We start from the raw sequence: 16805 nt of genomic DNA, 5'->3' as shown, positions 1-16805 counted from the left end.
GACCTTGCACTTTCAAGGAAGGTGGCAGAACCACTGAGCTAAATCCCTGGCCCATGGTGTTATTCTTTTTCTGCTACAAGATGGCATCCATGGAGGTCTCCTAAGGAGGATCTGAGGCCTCAGATCATCTCCCCATCTTCCATGGAGTAGGTTCTTAGAATCTATTCCCAGAAAGAAAAACATTTTAGGATGTGTCAGTGAGAAATATGGGGAGATTTTTTTAAAGCAGGAGTTGAAGAAATAAACACTGAGAGAGGAGAGAGTGCAGGTGCTGACAAGAGAGGCACTATAGTCTAGGGTTAGGGATATGAATGTGGTCTTGGAGGCATCCTTTAAGACTGATGATCTAAGATATTTTGCCTACAAACATTCATTGAATCCCTTGAATCTGATTTTTCGTAAGTTCAGGTTGCTGCTCATTACATTATCAATTGTATTTTAGCAGATTTGCATGTGATGAGCCTAGAAGAAAACAAACTAGCCAGGTGTAGTGGCACATGCTTATAATTCCAGCATGAGTTTAGGCAGGTAGATTTAAGCTCTGTTTCAAAGCTCTGACTTCAATCTTCAGTACCAATGGAGAAAACCATTTTTGAATAATTGGCCCTAATCATTTATTTTTTAAGCCTACAAATATAGTTTATTTTTTAAGTTATGAAATTTTACGTGTGCCAAATACTATACTATACACACTTGTAGATAGAAATATGTTATATTACATAATTTTCATTGTCAGATGTAAAGATGTTTATATATTCTTGAAAACATAAATGGTGCCTCACACCAAATTATACTAGAATATATATACTGAGTTTTATAAAGTGTACAAGTAAACAATATCAAGAAAGCTGCCTTGGTAATTTTAATGATAAATGTTTGCATAGCAATTCTTACTTTTTGAATTAATAACCTTAATGGCTGGCTGAAGGCATAAAATAAGTAAAAGTTATGTGTACAAAAGGTAGAAGTCATCTTTATTTAAAATAATATGAAATTTTATAGTGGTGATAATTTAACATTATGAGAAATATTTCATCCTTGTGTAACATATGAAGCCACCAAAAGTCTATAAAATTTATAACATTTAAATGTTTTTCTTTGGTTTCAGTTTTATGTATGGATATAATTGGAAATTATTTTCCTGTGAATTCGGTTTATCAAAATGCTGATAGTCCTATATATAAAATAAAATTTTCATAGAATTATTTTTATTTTATTTTTTTATTTTTTTATTTTTTGGTACTGGGGATTGAACTCAGGTTCCACCAAACCGCTGAGCTAAATCCCTGGCCCCATGAAATTATTTTTAAATTGATGAGTAGAAATGTTCATAATAAATGAAGTAAATGCAATACAGTATATAATAAAATATTATTTAGAGATTAAAGTTTATGTTTTAAAATAATTTTGATTTTATAAAATTGGACACTAAAAGATCTATCTTGATAGCAATAGAATTTTAACTGGAATAAAATGCACCAAAATGTTAAAAACATTTTTCTCTAGAGAGTATAGATGACTTTTATTTATTTTCCTACTTTTATATAGTTTCCAGATGACTGTAGTATTAAAGTAGTATTCAAAAATAATAAAAGAATTTTAAGGAATGAAATTTTCTATATCTGTGTATTCCTTTTTATTATTTGAGGCAAAGATTTATATTTTTCTATTCTTGACTAGGCCACTAGTATTTAATGTTAGTTTCAGTACCAGTATAGAATATTGTTTTTCAGGCAAAATTTATTGTAATGTACATATCAAGATTCTACTCTTTCTTTCCCCTACAGACAGCCTTTTGATTGATTATCAGTTTACCTTTAGTTTACTACAGGAAGATGATCGTCACCATACTGCCATAAATTTTATAGCAAATCCAGAACAGGTAAAGAAATATCACCCTTTATAATGTGCCTATATTAATTTCAAAGGATACAAAATTTGTGTCATCTTTCATTGTGATTTTTCTCCGCAGAATTATTACATTATAGGGCTTCATCGAAAGTGTTAATCCTTTACTTTCTTTTCATAAACTTTAAATATCCTTGTGATTCCGTGAGTTTATGAGTTTGATATTTTAGTTTTGCTACCAGTTTCTTTAATTTACATGTTAGATTACTTGAATATATAGTTTAATAATATAATGCTTGTTCATAATTATAACTCAAACTGTTAGTCTGATTGAAAATAAAACTGGCCTTACCCCCAGTAGAACAGTTTATTCTGTGTTACTTTCTATTCTGTAGATTTTAAGAAATGCCCATGTTCATGGGAATACATTTAAAGTTTTAATTTTTAATTGAGAGTTTTAATTGTATTTGCTATCAAATATAATCCTCTACTCACTGATTCTGTGTTTATAAAAATGATGTCAGCAACTAGATCAGTGTGACATGAAAGTATTTAGAAATACACTGCAGGTATTTAAAAATTGTAATTTATGTTTCCATGAAATAAAATTCATCCATTTAACTATTTTTTATTTGTGCATTTTAATAGTCTGAGGTACTTGTTTATAATGTTGTATAATCATAATCTTGATCCAACTTCAAACCTTTTTCATCATCTCTGATAGAATAATTGTTCATTCTCTCCTTTTTTTGTACCTCCTAGTACCTTGATACAACTGTCTTAATGTTTTTTATTCTGGGTACTCCATGTATATGTAGTCGTACAATATTTGACTTTTCGTACTTGGCTTGTCTTACTTATACTAATGTTTCTAAGATTCAACCATGTTGTAGTATCTATCAGAAATTTTTTCTTTTTCGTTGACTTCTTGGTTGTTAATGTTAATTCCAAACTGGGGTTTTCTGAGGCTTGAAGAAATTTAATGTAAGTGGGATATCTCACTTAAAATTTCAGAATTATGTTCTTCCCAAATATTGTCAACAGTGTCTTGCACATTTGTCCACATTAGTTACAATTCTAGTTTGTTTCTACCATTACTACCTCCTTCGATGTCCAGAATCACTTGTGTTTTCAGATGTTCCCACTTTAATTTTTATTTTTTTTACTGTCATGACCAGTTGAATCAAAGGGCCTAGGCATGTTTTGATGATGAACTACAGTGAAAAATGTCACAAAGAATGCTTATTATATCATTTATTATAATTTTCTTTGATTAAACACATGTTCACTTGGGAGAAATCCCTAAAATTGTTATGAATCATTTTTCAAGGCTTCCCACTTCTCCTATAAGGAAATGATAAATTGTAGATATATTGATACTTATACATTTTCTACATATTGAAAACAGATTTAATTCTAACCCATGTAGATAACTTCTAGTCAGTGCTTTTGTGTGAACAGTTCTGGAGTAAGTTTCTGTATAACATGATCTTGTTGAACTCATCTACACCTACCAACAATGTTCTAAATGATTGATTTAATAATTTTTGAGGTCATAATGATACTTTTATAATGATAATGAGAATTTTAGTAATGCTAACTGGTTTTTATAGGTTTTTAGTTATGGTACAGTATATTTTAATAACATCTAAATTTAGAATAGTTAGAGGATAAACTAAAAATATTAGTTTTCCTAAGAACTTCTTGAGGTAACTCCTTATATTCCCTTTGTAGAGTAAAGGTCAAATGAAAGCTAGAGGATAAATGCAGATGGTCAAAATCTACCTTGGAGTTTATCATACTTTTTTTTATTAGAAAGCATAAATGAAAATTTACATAATATATAAAGCTTGAGTAATTTAGCATAGGCAATGTTAATCAGTAGACTAAATCACATGTATCTAGTATATTTTCACTTTCTTAACTTTAATATTTTCTTCCTTGGTAGTCAAACAAAAATTTGGATATTTCAATTAATGCATCAAACAACTTTAATCTCAACATTACATGGTCGGTTGGCTCAACAGGTAAAACATTTTGGTGTCATATCTCCTTCACATGTGCTCCTATGTGGAAAATTTTCTAACATGTTTTATTGCTCATTTAAATAAATATTTAAAAATTACATGCCATAATCATGTGTTGTTATTGATAAAAATAATAAGTAACAATATGAATAAATCTACATGTGTTAACTTTTCAATTATAATTAGGTGGCTAACAAATATTATATATCACTCATTTTTTTAAAAAATGGCCATATTATGAAATGCAGATTCTATTTCAGACAGATTGCTTCTTTAGTGATATTGCAATTCATCATTAGAGCTATACATTTATTAATATTACTTTTTACTTAAAAAAGAAATTCTTCTGTCCCAAATTAATAAAAGCAACCACTTGATCTGTTACTTTTAAGCTTAGAAATGTTTTCCCACTTGTCAGATTCAGAGCTGCGGGGAGTCTTAGAAATATACATAAATATATCTTCCACAATAAGGTTTATAAATTGAAATTATTATTTTGAAAATATAACTATGAAGAAATTAATATCTTTATGTTGAATTATGAATTTGTATGCTTATCTTTCAATACTTACTATTTGGAGATAGGGTTATAGCTAGAATCTTTATGTTAAGAAAGCATATAAGGGGCAAGGGATTTATCTCAGTGGTGCCACCGCCTGCCTCTCAAGCCCAAGATCCCGAGTTCGATCTCCAGTACCATTAAAAAAAAAAAAGCATATAAGTTAATTTTAGAATAGAAATAAATTTGAAATTAATTCAATTACTCAGTATACTAATTCTAATTATTTTTACAGTTCATTAAGGTGGAAGTCTTTCTAAAATTTTGGAAAATGCTTTGTTCCATTTGGTTAACTTCTGTAAATGTATACTGAGTGCCCAATCTTTGTTTAACTAAATGAGCATTTAGCTCATGTTTTAAATTATGGCCTACCAATTTATTTATAGTAGTAATGGTTCAATTTGTGGTAAGAAATTAAATTGATTTCTTTTCCAATTTTAATTGGATTAAGGCATGAAAATATGGTTTGATTCGTAAAGAAGGAGTTTAGTTTCTGGTGCCATATTGGCCTGAGTTCCAAAGGGTTTACTTTTATTAGCTATAAAATTGGTACAAATGCTTTAATCTTTCTCAGGATTAGCTTTTGGTTTAAAAAATAGGGATCATAATATATCTGTAGTAGAATTTTTGTTAGAAAAGAATATTGTCTCAAAGCCAGTGCCTATTACCTGGCATACAATCCGTGGTTCCATTTTTAAAAGTAATTTTTATATGACCAGGGATTTAGCTCAGTGGTTCTGCCACCTTGCAAGCAGAAGGACCTGAGTTTGATCCCTGGTACCCGCCCTCGCACCAAAAACAAAAGAAAGAAAAAGAAAAAGAAAAAGTAATTTTTATATGTTGAATCTGTATATGCTGAGTCTGTTTCTATTAAATACATAGGAAACTTATTTTCTGTCATTCAAAATTGTAAGCATGGATGTATTTTGATAATTATATTTTGTAAGAGCAATTATTAAAAAATTTAAATTTATAAAATTCTATGTTTTCTAGCATGAATTACATATTTTGTTATTATTTACATTTTAGCTGGAACGATATCTGGGGAAGAGACTCCTATAATTTCCAGGACTAATATAAAGGAATACAGAGATAGTTTTTCCTATGAGAAATTTAACTTCAGAAACAATCCTAACATTACATTTTATGTGTATGTCAGCAACTTTTCCTGGCCTATTAAAATACAGGTAAGTGTTAAGAATATTTATTTCTAATAACCATTGAATATTTTCAATATAAATGAATTACATGATTCTTCCGAGTGAAACTTGAGCAATACTAAACATGTATAGGCCTTTAATAAAGAAATTGTTATGAATGTCTACGACATGAATGTCTCTATAAAAATACTCATATATACTATTGAGCCAACCAAAGAATGGATTCATACTTTCAATAAATGTTAGATCCTAAAATATTCGACATAATTTGAAAAAACTGGGATTTTTTAATTTTCTGATTAATTAATCATGATGTGCATACTCCCTTATTAGTACTCCATTTGAAATTATATGCTGTATTTTGGTAGCCTTATTTTTGCTGTAGTATATAGTGAATATAATGTGTTGCTAAATTCTTAGGATGAGCAATACTTAAACATTTAATTTTTTAAGACCATTCCCTTTTATTATTGGTTTCTTAATTAGTACTGTCTTTGTGTCATGTTTTAGTTTCATTTTGGCTAGTGATAGACTTCAGGTTTATTTCTAAGAAACATTGGGAATGTTCTGTCTGGAAATAGTCTTTCATAAAATGTTGATAATTGGGATTTGTTCATTTACTCATTTATGATTAATTGATTAAACTCATATTAGTTTATCATATATCTCATATGTGCCAACCACTATACTAAGCTGTTATTTAAAAAATTTATAAACATTTACAGATTATTGTTTCCCTTTCTATATTAATAAATGACAGATTATGTTATATTACCAGAAATGTATGCAGGTTTTATTTATGGCTATTTCTATGTGATCATTTATGGGAGGAGTCAGTGATTTTTAAAATCATATATTTGTTTAAAAATCAATACTTAAATATGGTAACTACTTAGCTGTTCAAAAATAGTACAAAATTACAGTTAGTAAACTTAGTTATGGGGATTGAGATTATTTTTTTCATTTTACAGTGTTTGACTTGGTGATATAATCAGAAAAATAGCAGAAAATTTCCATGTATATAGCTTAAGATTTTTTTAATATTGAGGATGTATACAAATATTGAACAGATTTTACTTGGTTAATTCTAGTTAAGATTGAGGGGAGAAAAGTACTCATCCATAGAGCTTACTAAAAAAGTAATTCAAATTGCTATGATTGTTGTCTTTCTAATTATTTCCTGTTCTTATTTCTTGGCTATATAAATATACTTTAGTTTTAAGCCAATTACACAGTAACTTTAGAATATATGTAAATATTTAATGGTTAAAAATTAACTTTCAAAAATTATATTTTCTTTTGGGAAATTACTAATGATCTCTTCTGGATACCAAACCAGGGTTTGTGTTATGGAATTTAAGTATTTTTCTCTTCCAAAATAATAAAGTGGAGAAAATAACTGAGGTAGTAAAAACATGTAGAGCCTATGTCGTTTTCTCTATTAAGCCCATTACCTTAGTGATACAGAATATCATCCTAAAGCAGATGATGTGTTTTTATTTCACGGACTATAATAAATACATTATTCACTTTTTATACATAAAATAGAATATTTTGATTGAGATTTTAAAATTTATAATTTTTGTCTTACTCTTTTTAAAGTTTTTATCTCATAAAGAAATGAATTAACCTAATTTTAAATATTTAATCATTTCCTAAGACTAAGGTATAGTCATGATTTTAGGTTTTTTTGTATCTCAAAGTTTAGTAAGATGTTAGAAAAAGGAATTCTATAAGCTCTTAGTTATAAAGGTTCTAATTTGAGAATTCTTGGAAGATTTACATTTTTCATTAGTGGACTGATTTTGTATTTGAAAAATAGTTTAATAAACGTGAAACATTAATCTTGCACTAATTGTACCATATTTAATATTTTCAACTATTTCCTCTTTTATTATTTAATATTGAATATTGACAAATTCTCATCTCATAGGTTTGCATAATAGATATTTGTAGAACTGTTTTACAGAATTTAGCAATTTGCTGTTCTTAAGCTATGTAACTCAAATATCTTTATGAAAAGGCAACATAGATAGCTTCTTTTGTGTTTGCCACTTTTTTTTCTAATTTTGATAAGACTGGGATGGTGTTTTTAAGTGGAGAATAATCATAGTGAAGAGTTTATAATAGCATACAATGCTAGAATGTGAAATATATGTCATTATATATTAGAAGTCAATTTTAAGGACTAATTTTCCATTATAATTACCTATTTTTAATATTTCTTATAAAATATTCTGTAAAATATATAAATCAGCTTGATACAACTTATAAACTTTTTTATTATCCCATATGGCCATCACACAAATCAAGATTTAAGTGCTTAAACCATCCCAGAAGACTCCCTCTGGTTAGTGTCACTTCTGGTTAGTGTCTTGAAAAGCTATCGTTTTCACCGTAACTTGATTTTGCTTTGTCTATTTCTAAACTTAATAGGCACTTACAGTATTCATTCTTATTTAAAGAAGGTTTACTTCATTCATTATTATTTAATTAAAATCATGCAATTTCTATGTAGCAGCATTTCATTTCTCATTTTAAATTCCTTACAGTAAGAATATAAACATATTTTATAATAAACTATTGAACATTTGGATTGTTATAAGTTTTTGGCTGTCTTGATGAAACAACTATAGCAATTCTTATATTATTCATATTTTTGGTGGAAAAATTTGTTCATTCCTCTTGAATATTTACTTGGGAGCATAGCTGCTAAGTAGGCATAAGAAAGGACAGCCATATATTTAATCTTATTAGAAGCTATCAAATTTTGCCACAGTGATTATTTGAATTTAGATATTTTCCAGTTTTGAGTAGTCTAAGTGCTTCAAACATTTTCATCAATGCTTCATGTTGCTTGTCTCTTTCATTGTACCCATCTTGTTATGCACATATTAATAATTGTGAGTTTTAATTTTTATTGTGATAAATTTCATATTCATGAAATTTCACTATGACTATTTGGAATATTTTAATAATTGTACTGTTAATATTTTAATAATGGTATTATTCAATACTCTTGTATTTTTTATTGATTAAGTTCTTTGTATATCATGAATATCAATTCATCTGATAAATGTTTTGTCAATCTCTTCCCAGTACAAGGTATACTTTTTCATGCTTCTTGTGGTTTGAATTTTAAAGAAATCTTAAATTTTCCATCCTTATTTTATATGTAGAATTTTTTATTTTCATTCTTATTTCTTGGATTACTACTTGTAGTTTAATTACAACAGAATTATTGATTACTTGAAATTCTTTTTTGCTGGGAGTTTATTGTTTATTGTTTATATTCTTTGCTCATTTATATGTTTACTGAATGTTAGTGTTTTACATTTTCAGAATATTAACTTTTAGAAATAAATTTTAGTAAATGTCATATTCTCAATTCTTGATTTTTGTTTTTATTTTATTTTTGCTAAAATGGAATTTTAATGCCAATATTGTTTTTTCCCCCAATGTAAACCCTGAGGTCAGCTAAATATTGTAGTGTAATTTCTGATAGATTTCTTTTTAACATTTTTGTCAGGTATATAATCTGCTTTGGTAAATGTTCCTTGGATGAAAATTCAAACCTAGGTAAATTTTGCTAATGGATAGAGTGTTCTATATCATTTGTGTTACATTGGTTGATAATTTGTTCAAATCATCTATGTCCTGATTAATATTGTGTATTTTTTCCTGCCAATTCTTAATTGACTGATACTGAAACCTGCATAATTGTGGAGTAGTTTATTTTTCCTTTTCACTAGTCACTCTTTTCACTGGGACAAACTTCCTAATTTCCCAGAAAATAAAGGAAGAGAGAATTATTTGGTTCACGCTCTCTGAGGATTCAGTCCATCACTGGCTGGTTCCAAGGCAGAAACAACATGGTGGAAGGACTTAGCAGGGGAAAGCTGTTCAACCTATGGCAGCCAGTAAGCTGAGAGAAAACTAGCGCCAGAGTGAAGTTCTACACACCTCAGGCATGCCTCCTGCAAGCCACTTCCTCCAATTAGGCCCCATCTCCTCACAGCACATCCGCCTATCATTTATCATATAGATTAATTCACTGGTGAGTATAGCACCACCATGAACAAATCACATGCCGAAAGCCCATATCTGAACACGTGAGACTTTGAGGGAACATTTTAAATTATGATTATAACATCATGTAGTTCTAAGAAATTTTATTTACTTTGTCTATTCTGAACATATGTAGATGTATATGAATTTAATTTTTTTCTTTTTGATGAATTAATTTCTTAAAGTCTTTATCTTTGGGAAATGATCTGTGTTCATAGTAATTTGTTTCACTAAATTCTATTTTGCTAGATTAGTGTATGCAGTTTTGCTCTCTTTTGATTATTATTACAATGATACATCATTTTACATCCTTTAAGCCTATTTGTGGTTTTACACTTAAAGTGTTTTGGGCAGGATATATTTGTGTCCTTCTTCCAGTCCAAAATGGTGTACATTTGATATACATACATTTACATCTCTGCATTTAAATGTAACAACTTGTTTGTTTTCTACTTTTATTACCTGTTCCTTGTACCTTTTTTCTTTTTCTGCCTCATTTTAATTAAGTAATTTTATTACTTATTCTTCCTCCCTTGTAGTAGAGTTAATTTCCTTTGAAATACTTTGGTCTTTTTAAAGTATGTTTTTGTGTTTTGTTAGGGAAGAAAAAAAAAATTTGGTCTTTTCACTCTGAGGCTTTGCCTTTCTGGGTACTCTCTTACTGTGAGTTAGCGTTTTCTACTCTTTTTTTGTAGGACATAGGCTATTCCCATCCCTACAGGAGTTTTCAGGATTTTTCTTTCTGCTCATTTTAGATTTATTTTTCTTTTTCTTAGAGTGTTCAACAAAAGACTCAAGCGGACCCACAGAAAATCTCTGACGCTCTCTAGGCAACTCTTTCTTTTCTAGTTTCTGTTCTGCAAAATCTGACTACCTTCTCTTCTCTGTTGACCTACCTTTACCTTCTTAACTCAAGAAAATTTCTTGAGTATATCTTTGTTTGTTATCCCATGAGGTGGCCTCAAAACCATAATAAATTTTGGTGTTTAAGCACTCACCTCATTTTTATTTCTACCCAGAGATCAGTGGACTAGATTGCCTGATCATTATCCTGATATCTATTGTATGAAACCTCTTTTTTCCCCATATTTTGTCTATTTTATTGGTTGTTTTTGTAAGAAGGATAAATTCACTCCTCTTTCTCTCTCTCTCTTTTTTTTTTGCAGGATGTGGAAATTCTATATAGTATTTTGAACCTAAGTAGTACACATAATAAATGTAATAGTCATAAATTTGTTTGGTGGGTATGAGAAATATTATTGTATATGTGTTTTTTTTTCTCTTTGTAAATTTGTTTTATGTATTTGATTGGATGTAAACTTTTAAATACATTTGTAATAAATGGCAGTCAGTTTAACATATATCTATATATTTTACATTTTATGTGCATGTACTATTACAAATTTCAGGAAGCTAAAAGTTATAAAAAAGTTCAAAATCCTTATATGAAACCAATGAAAAATATTAACTGCATGATATAAAAGCAGTTATTTCAAAAGTACAAAATTTAAAAGTATAAATAATCAAACCCTCTAGATTATTTATTGTTTTTTTAAAAAATCTATGAGAGTATAAGGCAGCATTAATTCTCTGTCCAAAAGTAAATGTTTTTGTTTTTAAAAACTTGTAATAGCTATTTTATAAGGTAAAGTATTATTTCCAATAGAAGTCAACAGTTTAGACTCATATTTACTTTTGTACCGTTGCTAAACATTCATGCAAATTTGTGGGCAAATCCGAAAGAAATGCTTTTAACTTTAGTATTCCTTTTGTATTTTTACACTAGCAAGAGGATATATAAGGAATTGAATTTTAGTTATTATTATTTTTTGTGTAATAAGCTATTTTTGTATCATCTTTTTAATAAGTCAAATATGTTTCAGAGATTCTCCTTAGTTTAATGTCAGTAGTATTTTCATACTTTTAATTTTTCCATTACAGTTGTTTTGAGCACTTTCAGTTGTAATGTTTTTGTACACATTTGAGTAGATAAATTCATACACTATTAAACCAGTAAGTATAAGTTTTCCCCTATATGTAAGAAAGTAGGAAAATGTTTTATTTGATTTTTTCCAACGGGTCTAATTTTATTAGTGGGATAAAACTTACCAGCTTAATAATAGAACTTTGTAAATTTATAGAAATAATGAGAAAAATGCAAAAACATAACAATGTTTGTTATTACCTAGTGTTCTCTTCTATAGTTCACCAAAGTCCAATATAAAGTAGTTCTTCTTAGAGAAATTACAGAATTTGATGATGATATAAATTCTTTCTCCATATTAAAAAAAACATTTATTGTTTCTATCACAATAAAGAAACTTACCTAAGGAATAAAATAACATACAAGACAATGTATATCCTCATTTAGCTCATAAAATATATTAGCATTCTTTACATTGCAGATAAAGAAATTTAACTCTAAACTAGTTTTAGAGTAAAAGGGGATGTTACAGATTTAGAAAACATTGCATCTTAAGAAAATCCATGTACCTATAGCAACCCTACACAAGGAATGTAAACATTAAATTCTGCAAATGTGTACTAATAAAAATAAATAATAAAAATAATTTTACAATATGGTACCTCAAATGCTAGCCACTAACAATTTTATGTGAAACCATGTTTTGACGCTTTATGATGTTTGATAAATAATTGTTGGCTACATGATTGTAATCTTTTTAATGTTTAGATTATTTTTAACTATATAACTATATAACTATATATATATATATATATATATAAGTTAACTTTAATATATATGTACATATTTTCATTTTATATGGGTGTGTAGCATCCTACTTTTATCATCCTAGAGAGAAAAGTAGAAAGACTCTTACAAATTTTATGTAAGGATATGTTTTGGTTTTATGCCTAAATTGAAATTTGTTTCTTTTACTGTCTTCTTAATTGTATGTATTTTAATTGTCTAATTCTCATGGAACCATAAGACTTATGTTTGGTAATGGCCTTTTAAATATCAATAAAATGAGCTTATTTTATGGCAAACATATAACATTTCTACTTGAGTAGACCATATTAGATAGATGGTTGTACACAGTCATGTTAATTTAATTATTGCTATCCTCTGCCAATTTAGTATATTATCAATTCACGTATTTTTAAAGCTCTTTTTATATGTTGTAAATCATTCATTTTAAACAAATTTTCTTCATTGTTCTCTCTAAAGTGTCTCTTGTTGCCAAACAGTGTAGAAGTCAAATATCCTTAACAAATTCTAGTTTTGACCATAAGACACAGAAATGTGCCAATAATCTGATAACTAAATCGGAAAAAAGTTTCACTCTTTTTGGATTGCTGGAAAACATAATAGTCAATTATTATGAGTTTCTAAAATTAGATTTTATTGTGTTAACACTCTTTATGACTTATAATGCTATGCAAGTGAATCTTGACAATGAAAACAAAAAAAAATTCTCTATAACTGCAATGCTAATAACTTCAAAGACTGAAAGAATGCATTAAATTTAAGTACTTTTTATACTCTAACAATACTGTTGCTCATCAACATTTATACATTACAATTTAAATTACATGAGATTGGTTCTAAAGTACCTGTTTCTCAGTAAATGGGACTTGCTAATTCACTATTAAGCCAATCTGCAAACTGATGTCATAATTTAGATTTGGTTTTTATGAGAATGATGCTAGGAATCTCTCTTCAAGTTGGCATTCTAATTTCCATTCTAGACTAGACCAGTAGTTCCTCTTAGTAATAACTGTTACATAATATAGAATAAAATAGAAAAATAACTGAATCTTAATGCTGGTACTTGTACCTATTTGATCACAAATGTATTAATATTTTGAGCACAGATGTTAAATCATTTGAGCACAAAATATAATGGTGAGTTACTGGTTAACTAGGTATTGAAATAAAGAAGTTTTATCATTCATATATATATATAATATATATATGATCTAAAAATAAGAATTATGATTAAATGTGCTAACAAAATATCCTCATGTACTTTTTCCAATTGCTCCATAGAACACTTACAATAATTGCATTGTTTTTATCATTTTTTTTTGCTGTCTTTCAAATTATCATAAGCTAGAGGAATTTGCCATATGTATTTTAAAATATATATTGTTTCCTTTTAATATTCAGGTTTTTTGGTCATAATCCAGGCTGGCATTAGTTCTAAAAGTGTTCATGGAAATTGCTAATCAATTTTATCAATTAGCTAAAATTAAAACACCTGTGCTAATTAGGAAACATAAACACGAGTAATATAAAATAATCAAGAAATGCATAGAAAGAATAAAAGACTTCATGATAGCTTCAAGATGTCATTTGTTATATTAACTAAAAATGGTCTTGATATTCAGAGAAAGAAGACATATCAAGTATAGATTTTAATTGAGTTTAGTAGTTCAAACAAGCACTGTATTGCTCACAAACTGATTATTTTCTGAAAAAATTTCTGACTCTATCTAAAATGCTATTGATTTATCTAATATATGCTTTATTCATGATGAAATTGTTTCAATTAGATTAAATGGCACATAATTGTAAAATCTGGTTTCCTAAGTAAATTTCTTATGAAGAATATTTTCAAGATTTCAATTTGTACAATGAAGTGAAGAATTTAAATCAAAGAGTTCTCTATTTCTTGTTAGTAGTGATTTTTAAAAACTTAATTGTCCTTTGAAGTTTAAACTAAAAACTGTTAATGTGTTCTTAAGTATTTGTATAGTTCTTAACTGTATCTTTGTAGATAGTTTTCCTCATAACCTCATTTTCTAAGCTACCATATTTTTATATAATGTATTATGATTGGTTTACTTTCCATTTAATTATTATTAATATTTTAATACCAAAATTGTTGCATTAGACTTCTATTGTCTATGGTTGAAAATTTGGAGTTAGTTTCTTTAAAAATAGTATACTAATAGATATCTTTATGTGAACTCATCTTTTCTTGTCCTTTCAATTATGTAATTTAAACTTAGAAATATATTACATAAGTATTAACTCGGAGCACTTTTTTCTTTTCTTTCCTATTGTCTGTCTTTTATTTTGCAATTTATTTAGATTTTGGGTTGTTCATAAAAGAGAAACCATATGACAAGCTTATGTGTTTGATATACTGCATTTAACTTTGTGGTCTTGAGGTACACCATTTATGTACAGTTGTCTCAAGTTTGTCCTTTATGGCAGGGTAGTATCACTTTTTCTTTACCCATTCATCTCTTTATGGACATATAGGCCATTTCCAAGATTTAGCTATTATGAATTGTGCACTGTAAACACGAGTGATAGTAGCTGTGGTATGATGTCTTTCTTTTGGGAAAATACCTGAAAGCAGACTAGCTAGGTTAAATGGAATTTCTAGTTTCTATTTTTTGTGGAATCTCTGTACTGATTTCTATAGTGGTTGTACCATTTTATACTCTGTCCATAAGAAAGAAGGGTCCCTTTTTACCCATAGCCTCTTGCTTATTGCTTGATTCCTTGATGATTGTCATTCTTTCTGCAGAGAAATGAAATCTCAGTGTTGTTTTAATTTGCATTTCTCGGCGGGCGGAGCCATTGCTGCTCCACTGCCAGCAGGGTGAGATTCGGGAAAGCAGCTCTGACATCAGATTTCCCTCTGGCCTGCCTGGGCCCAGCCCATGGGTCCGGGTAGCCACGCCCTCATATGTGGGCTCCACCATAGCTGTTCCAGTGCCAGAAGGGTGAGATTTGGGAAAGCAGCTCTGACATTAGATCTCCCTCTGTCCTGCCTGGGCCCAGCCCATGGGTTGGGGTAGCCACACCCTTATCTGCGGGAGCCGCCATTGCTGCTCCAGCACCAGGAGGGTGAGATTCAGGAAAGCGGCTCTGACATCAGATTTCCCTCTGGCCTGCCTGGACCCAGCCCACCGGTCTGAGTAGCCGCGTCCTCCTCTGCGGGCGCCTGCATTGCTGTTTCAGCGCCAGGGGGCACCGCTGAGCACCGCCCACCTCACTCTCAGATCTGATTGTATCACTCCTTGAACTCACTCTGCAGAGGCATAGCTGGTTATAAAGGGTAATTTTCTGAGCTCCCAAATTTGAACATCTTTAAAGAAAGGGCAGGGGAAACCTGTAGTAGAACTGTCTGGAGTTCAACCCTGCAGGAGGTCAGAGAGCTCAATTTGGGCCTTGCGGCCTGAGGTGAGTCTGCGTCATGGGGGTCTGCCATTGCTAGCTGAGATAGGGGAACTTGGTTTTGCACATGGCTGCACCCGATGTGTATTATGAGAGCAGAGATATAGTCTGAAACAGTCCCTTCACAGTCATTTTTTTGTCCTTTTCTTTCTTTTCCTCATTCCACTCTGTAAATTCTTTTTTCTGTCCTGTTTCAACAACTCAGTCTCTTGCTCCACCATATTGTGCTTCACCTCCCCTTCTGTTCCTGCTCCTGCCCTGACTCAGATTTCTTCTTTTATCATTTTTTTCTTTTTTCTTAATTGTCTTTTTTTCTGTCACTGTGCCTCACTCAAGGGTCAGTAGTTTCAAGGGAAAATGAGTCCATATTGCTGTTAAGGGGATCTATTCTTGTCCTTATACTTGCACTCTATCCCTTTTGAGTTTAACAGTTTCCTAAAGATAGTGTGGTCATTCTGTGTCCTCTGGCTTCACTTGAAACCTTCTCCAGTTCTTTTACTTATTTACTCTTCTCATCCTAACTCTGTCTAGGCCCCCATCCTAAATGGTAAATATGCTATGCTGAGGAGTTTGTTCACTGCAAACATATTTTGGGCTGCTTCTTGATTTTAATTTAATTCACATGGTTTAAAGGTGATAGATTAATGCCTACCACAAGCGGTCAATTTGCAAATAGAGATTGATCCTATTGTGTTGCTGATTGTATCAATTGGGATAAAGGATAGGGATTGATTTGATGAGTTGTTTTCTCTGATATTGTGAAAATGACAATGTCTGTGAGTCTTAGAGAATCAAAAGCTAAAATGTAATGATATCAAGAAAATTAAATGACCCAGGGATTGAATCAAGGACAACCCAACAGCAAAAATAAAAATGAGAAAACACTTAAGCAAGACACAAAGACAGACTTCCAGTCCACCAAGGGAAAACAGTAGGGCAAAGGAAGATGAAAAGTCTGATAGTGAACCACCAGGACACTCAGTACT

At 29.9% G+C, this 16805-nt stretch overlaps 1 protein-coding gene across 1 annotated transcript in view; it reads left to right on the top strand.

The window, feature by feature from the left end:
* The window catches only part of Atrnl1 (attractin like 1), a 656020-nt gene that overhangs the window by 269325 nt on the left and 369890 nt on the right, over window positions 1-16805 (top strand). The window contains exons 22-24 of the mRNA XM_033761235.1: window positions 1788-1882; window positions 3797-3875; window positions 5464-5621. Coding sequence (XP_033617126.1) covers window positions 1788-1882; window positions 3797-3875; window positions 5464-5621 — 332 coding nt within the window. The remainder of the gene's footprint in view (window positions 1-1787; window positions 1883-3796; window positions 3876-5463; window positions 5622-16805) is intronic.

This window comes from Fukomys damarensis, unplaced genomic scaffold (genome assembly GCF_012274545.1).
Source record: "Fukomys damarensis isolate Sample0158 unplaced genomic scaffold, DMR_v1.0_HiC HiC_scaffold_8, whole genome shotgun sequence".
Taxonomy (NCBI): domain Eukaryota; kingdom Metazoa; phylum Chordata; class Mammalia; order Rodentia; family Bathyergidae; genus Fukomys; species Fukomys damarensis.
Note: the sequence above shows the minus strand (reverse complement) of the source record. Positions and strands in the feature narration are given on the sequence as shown.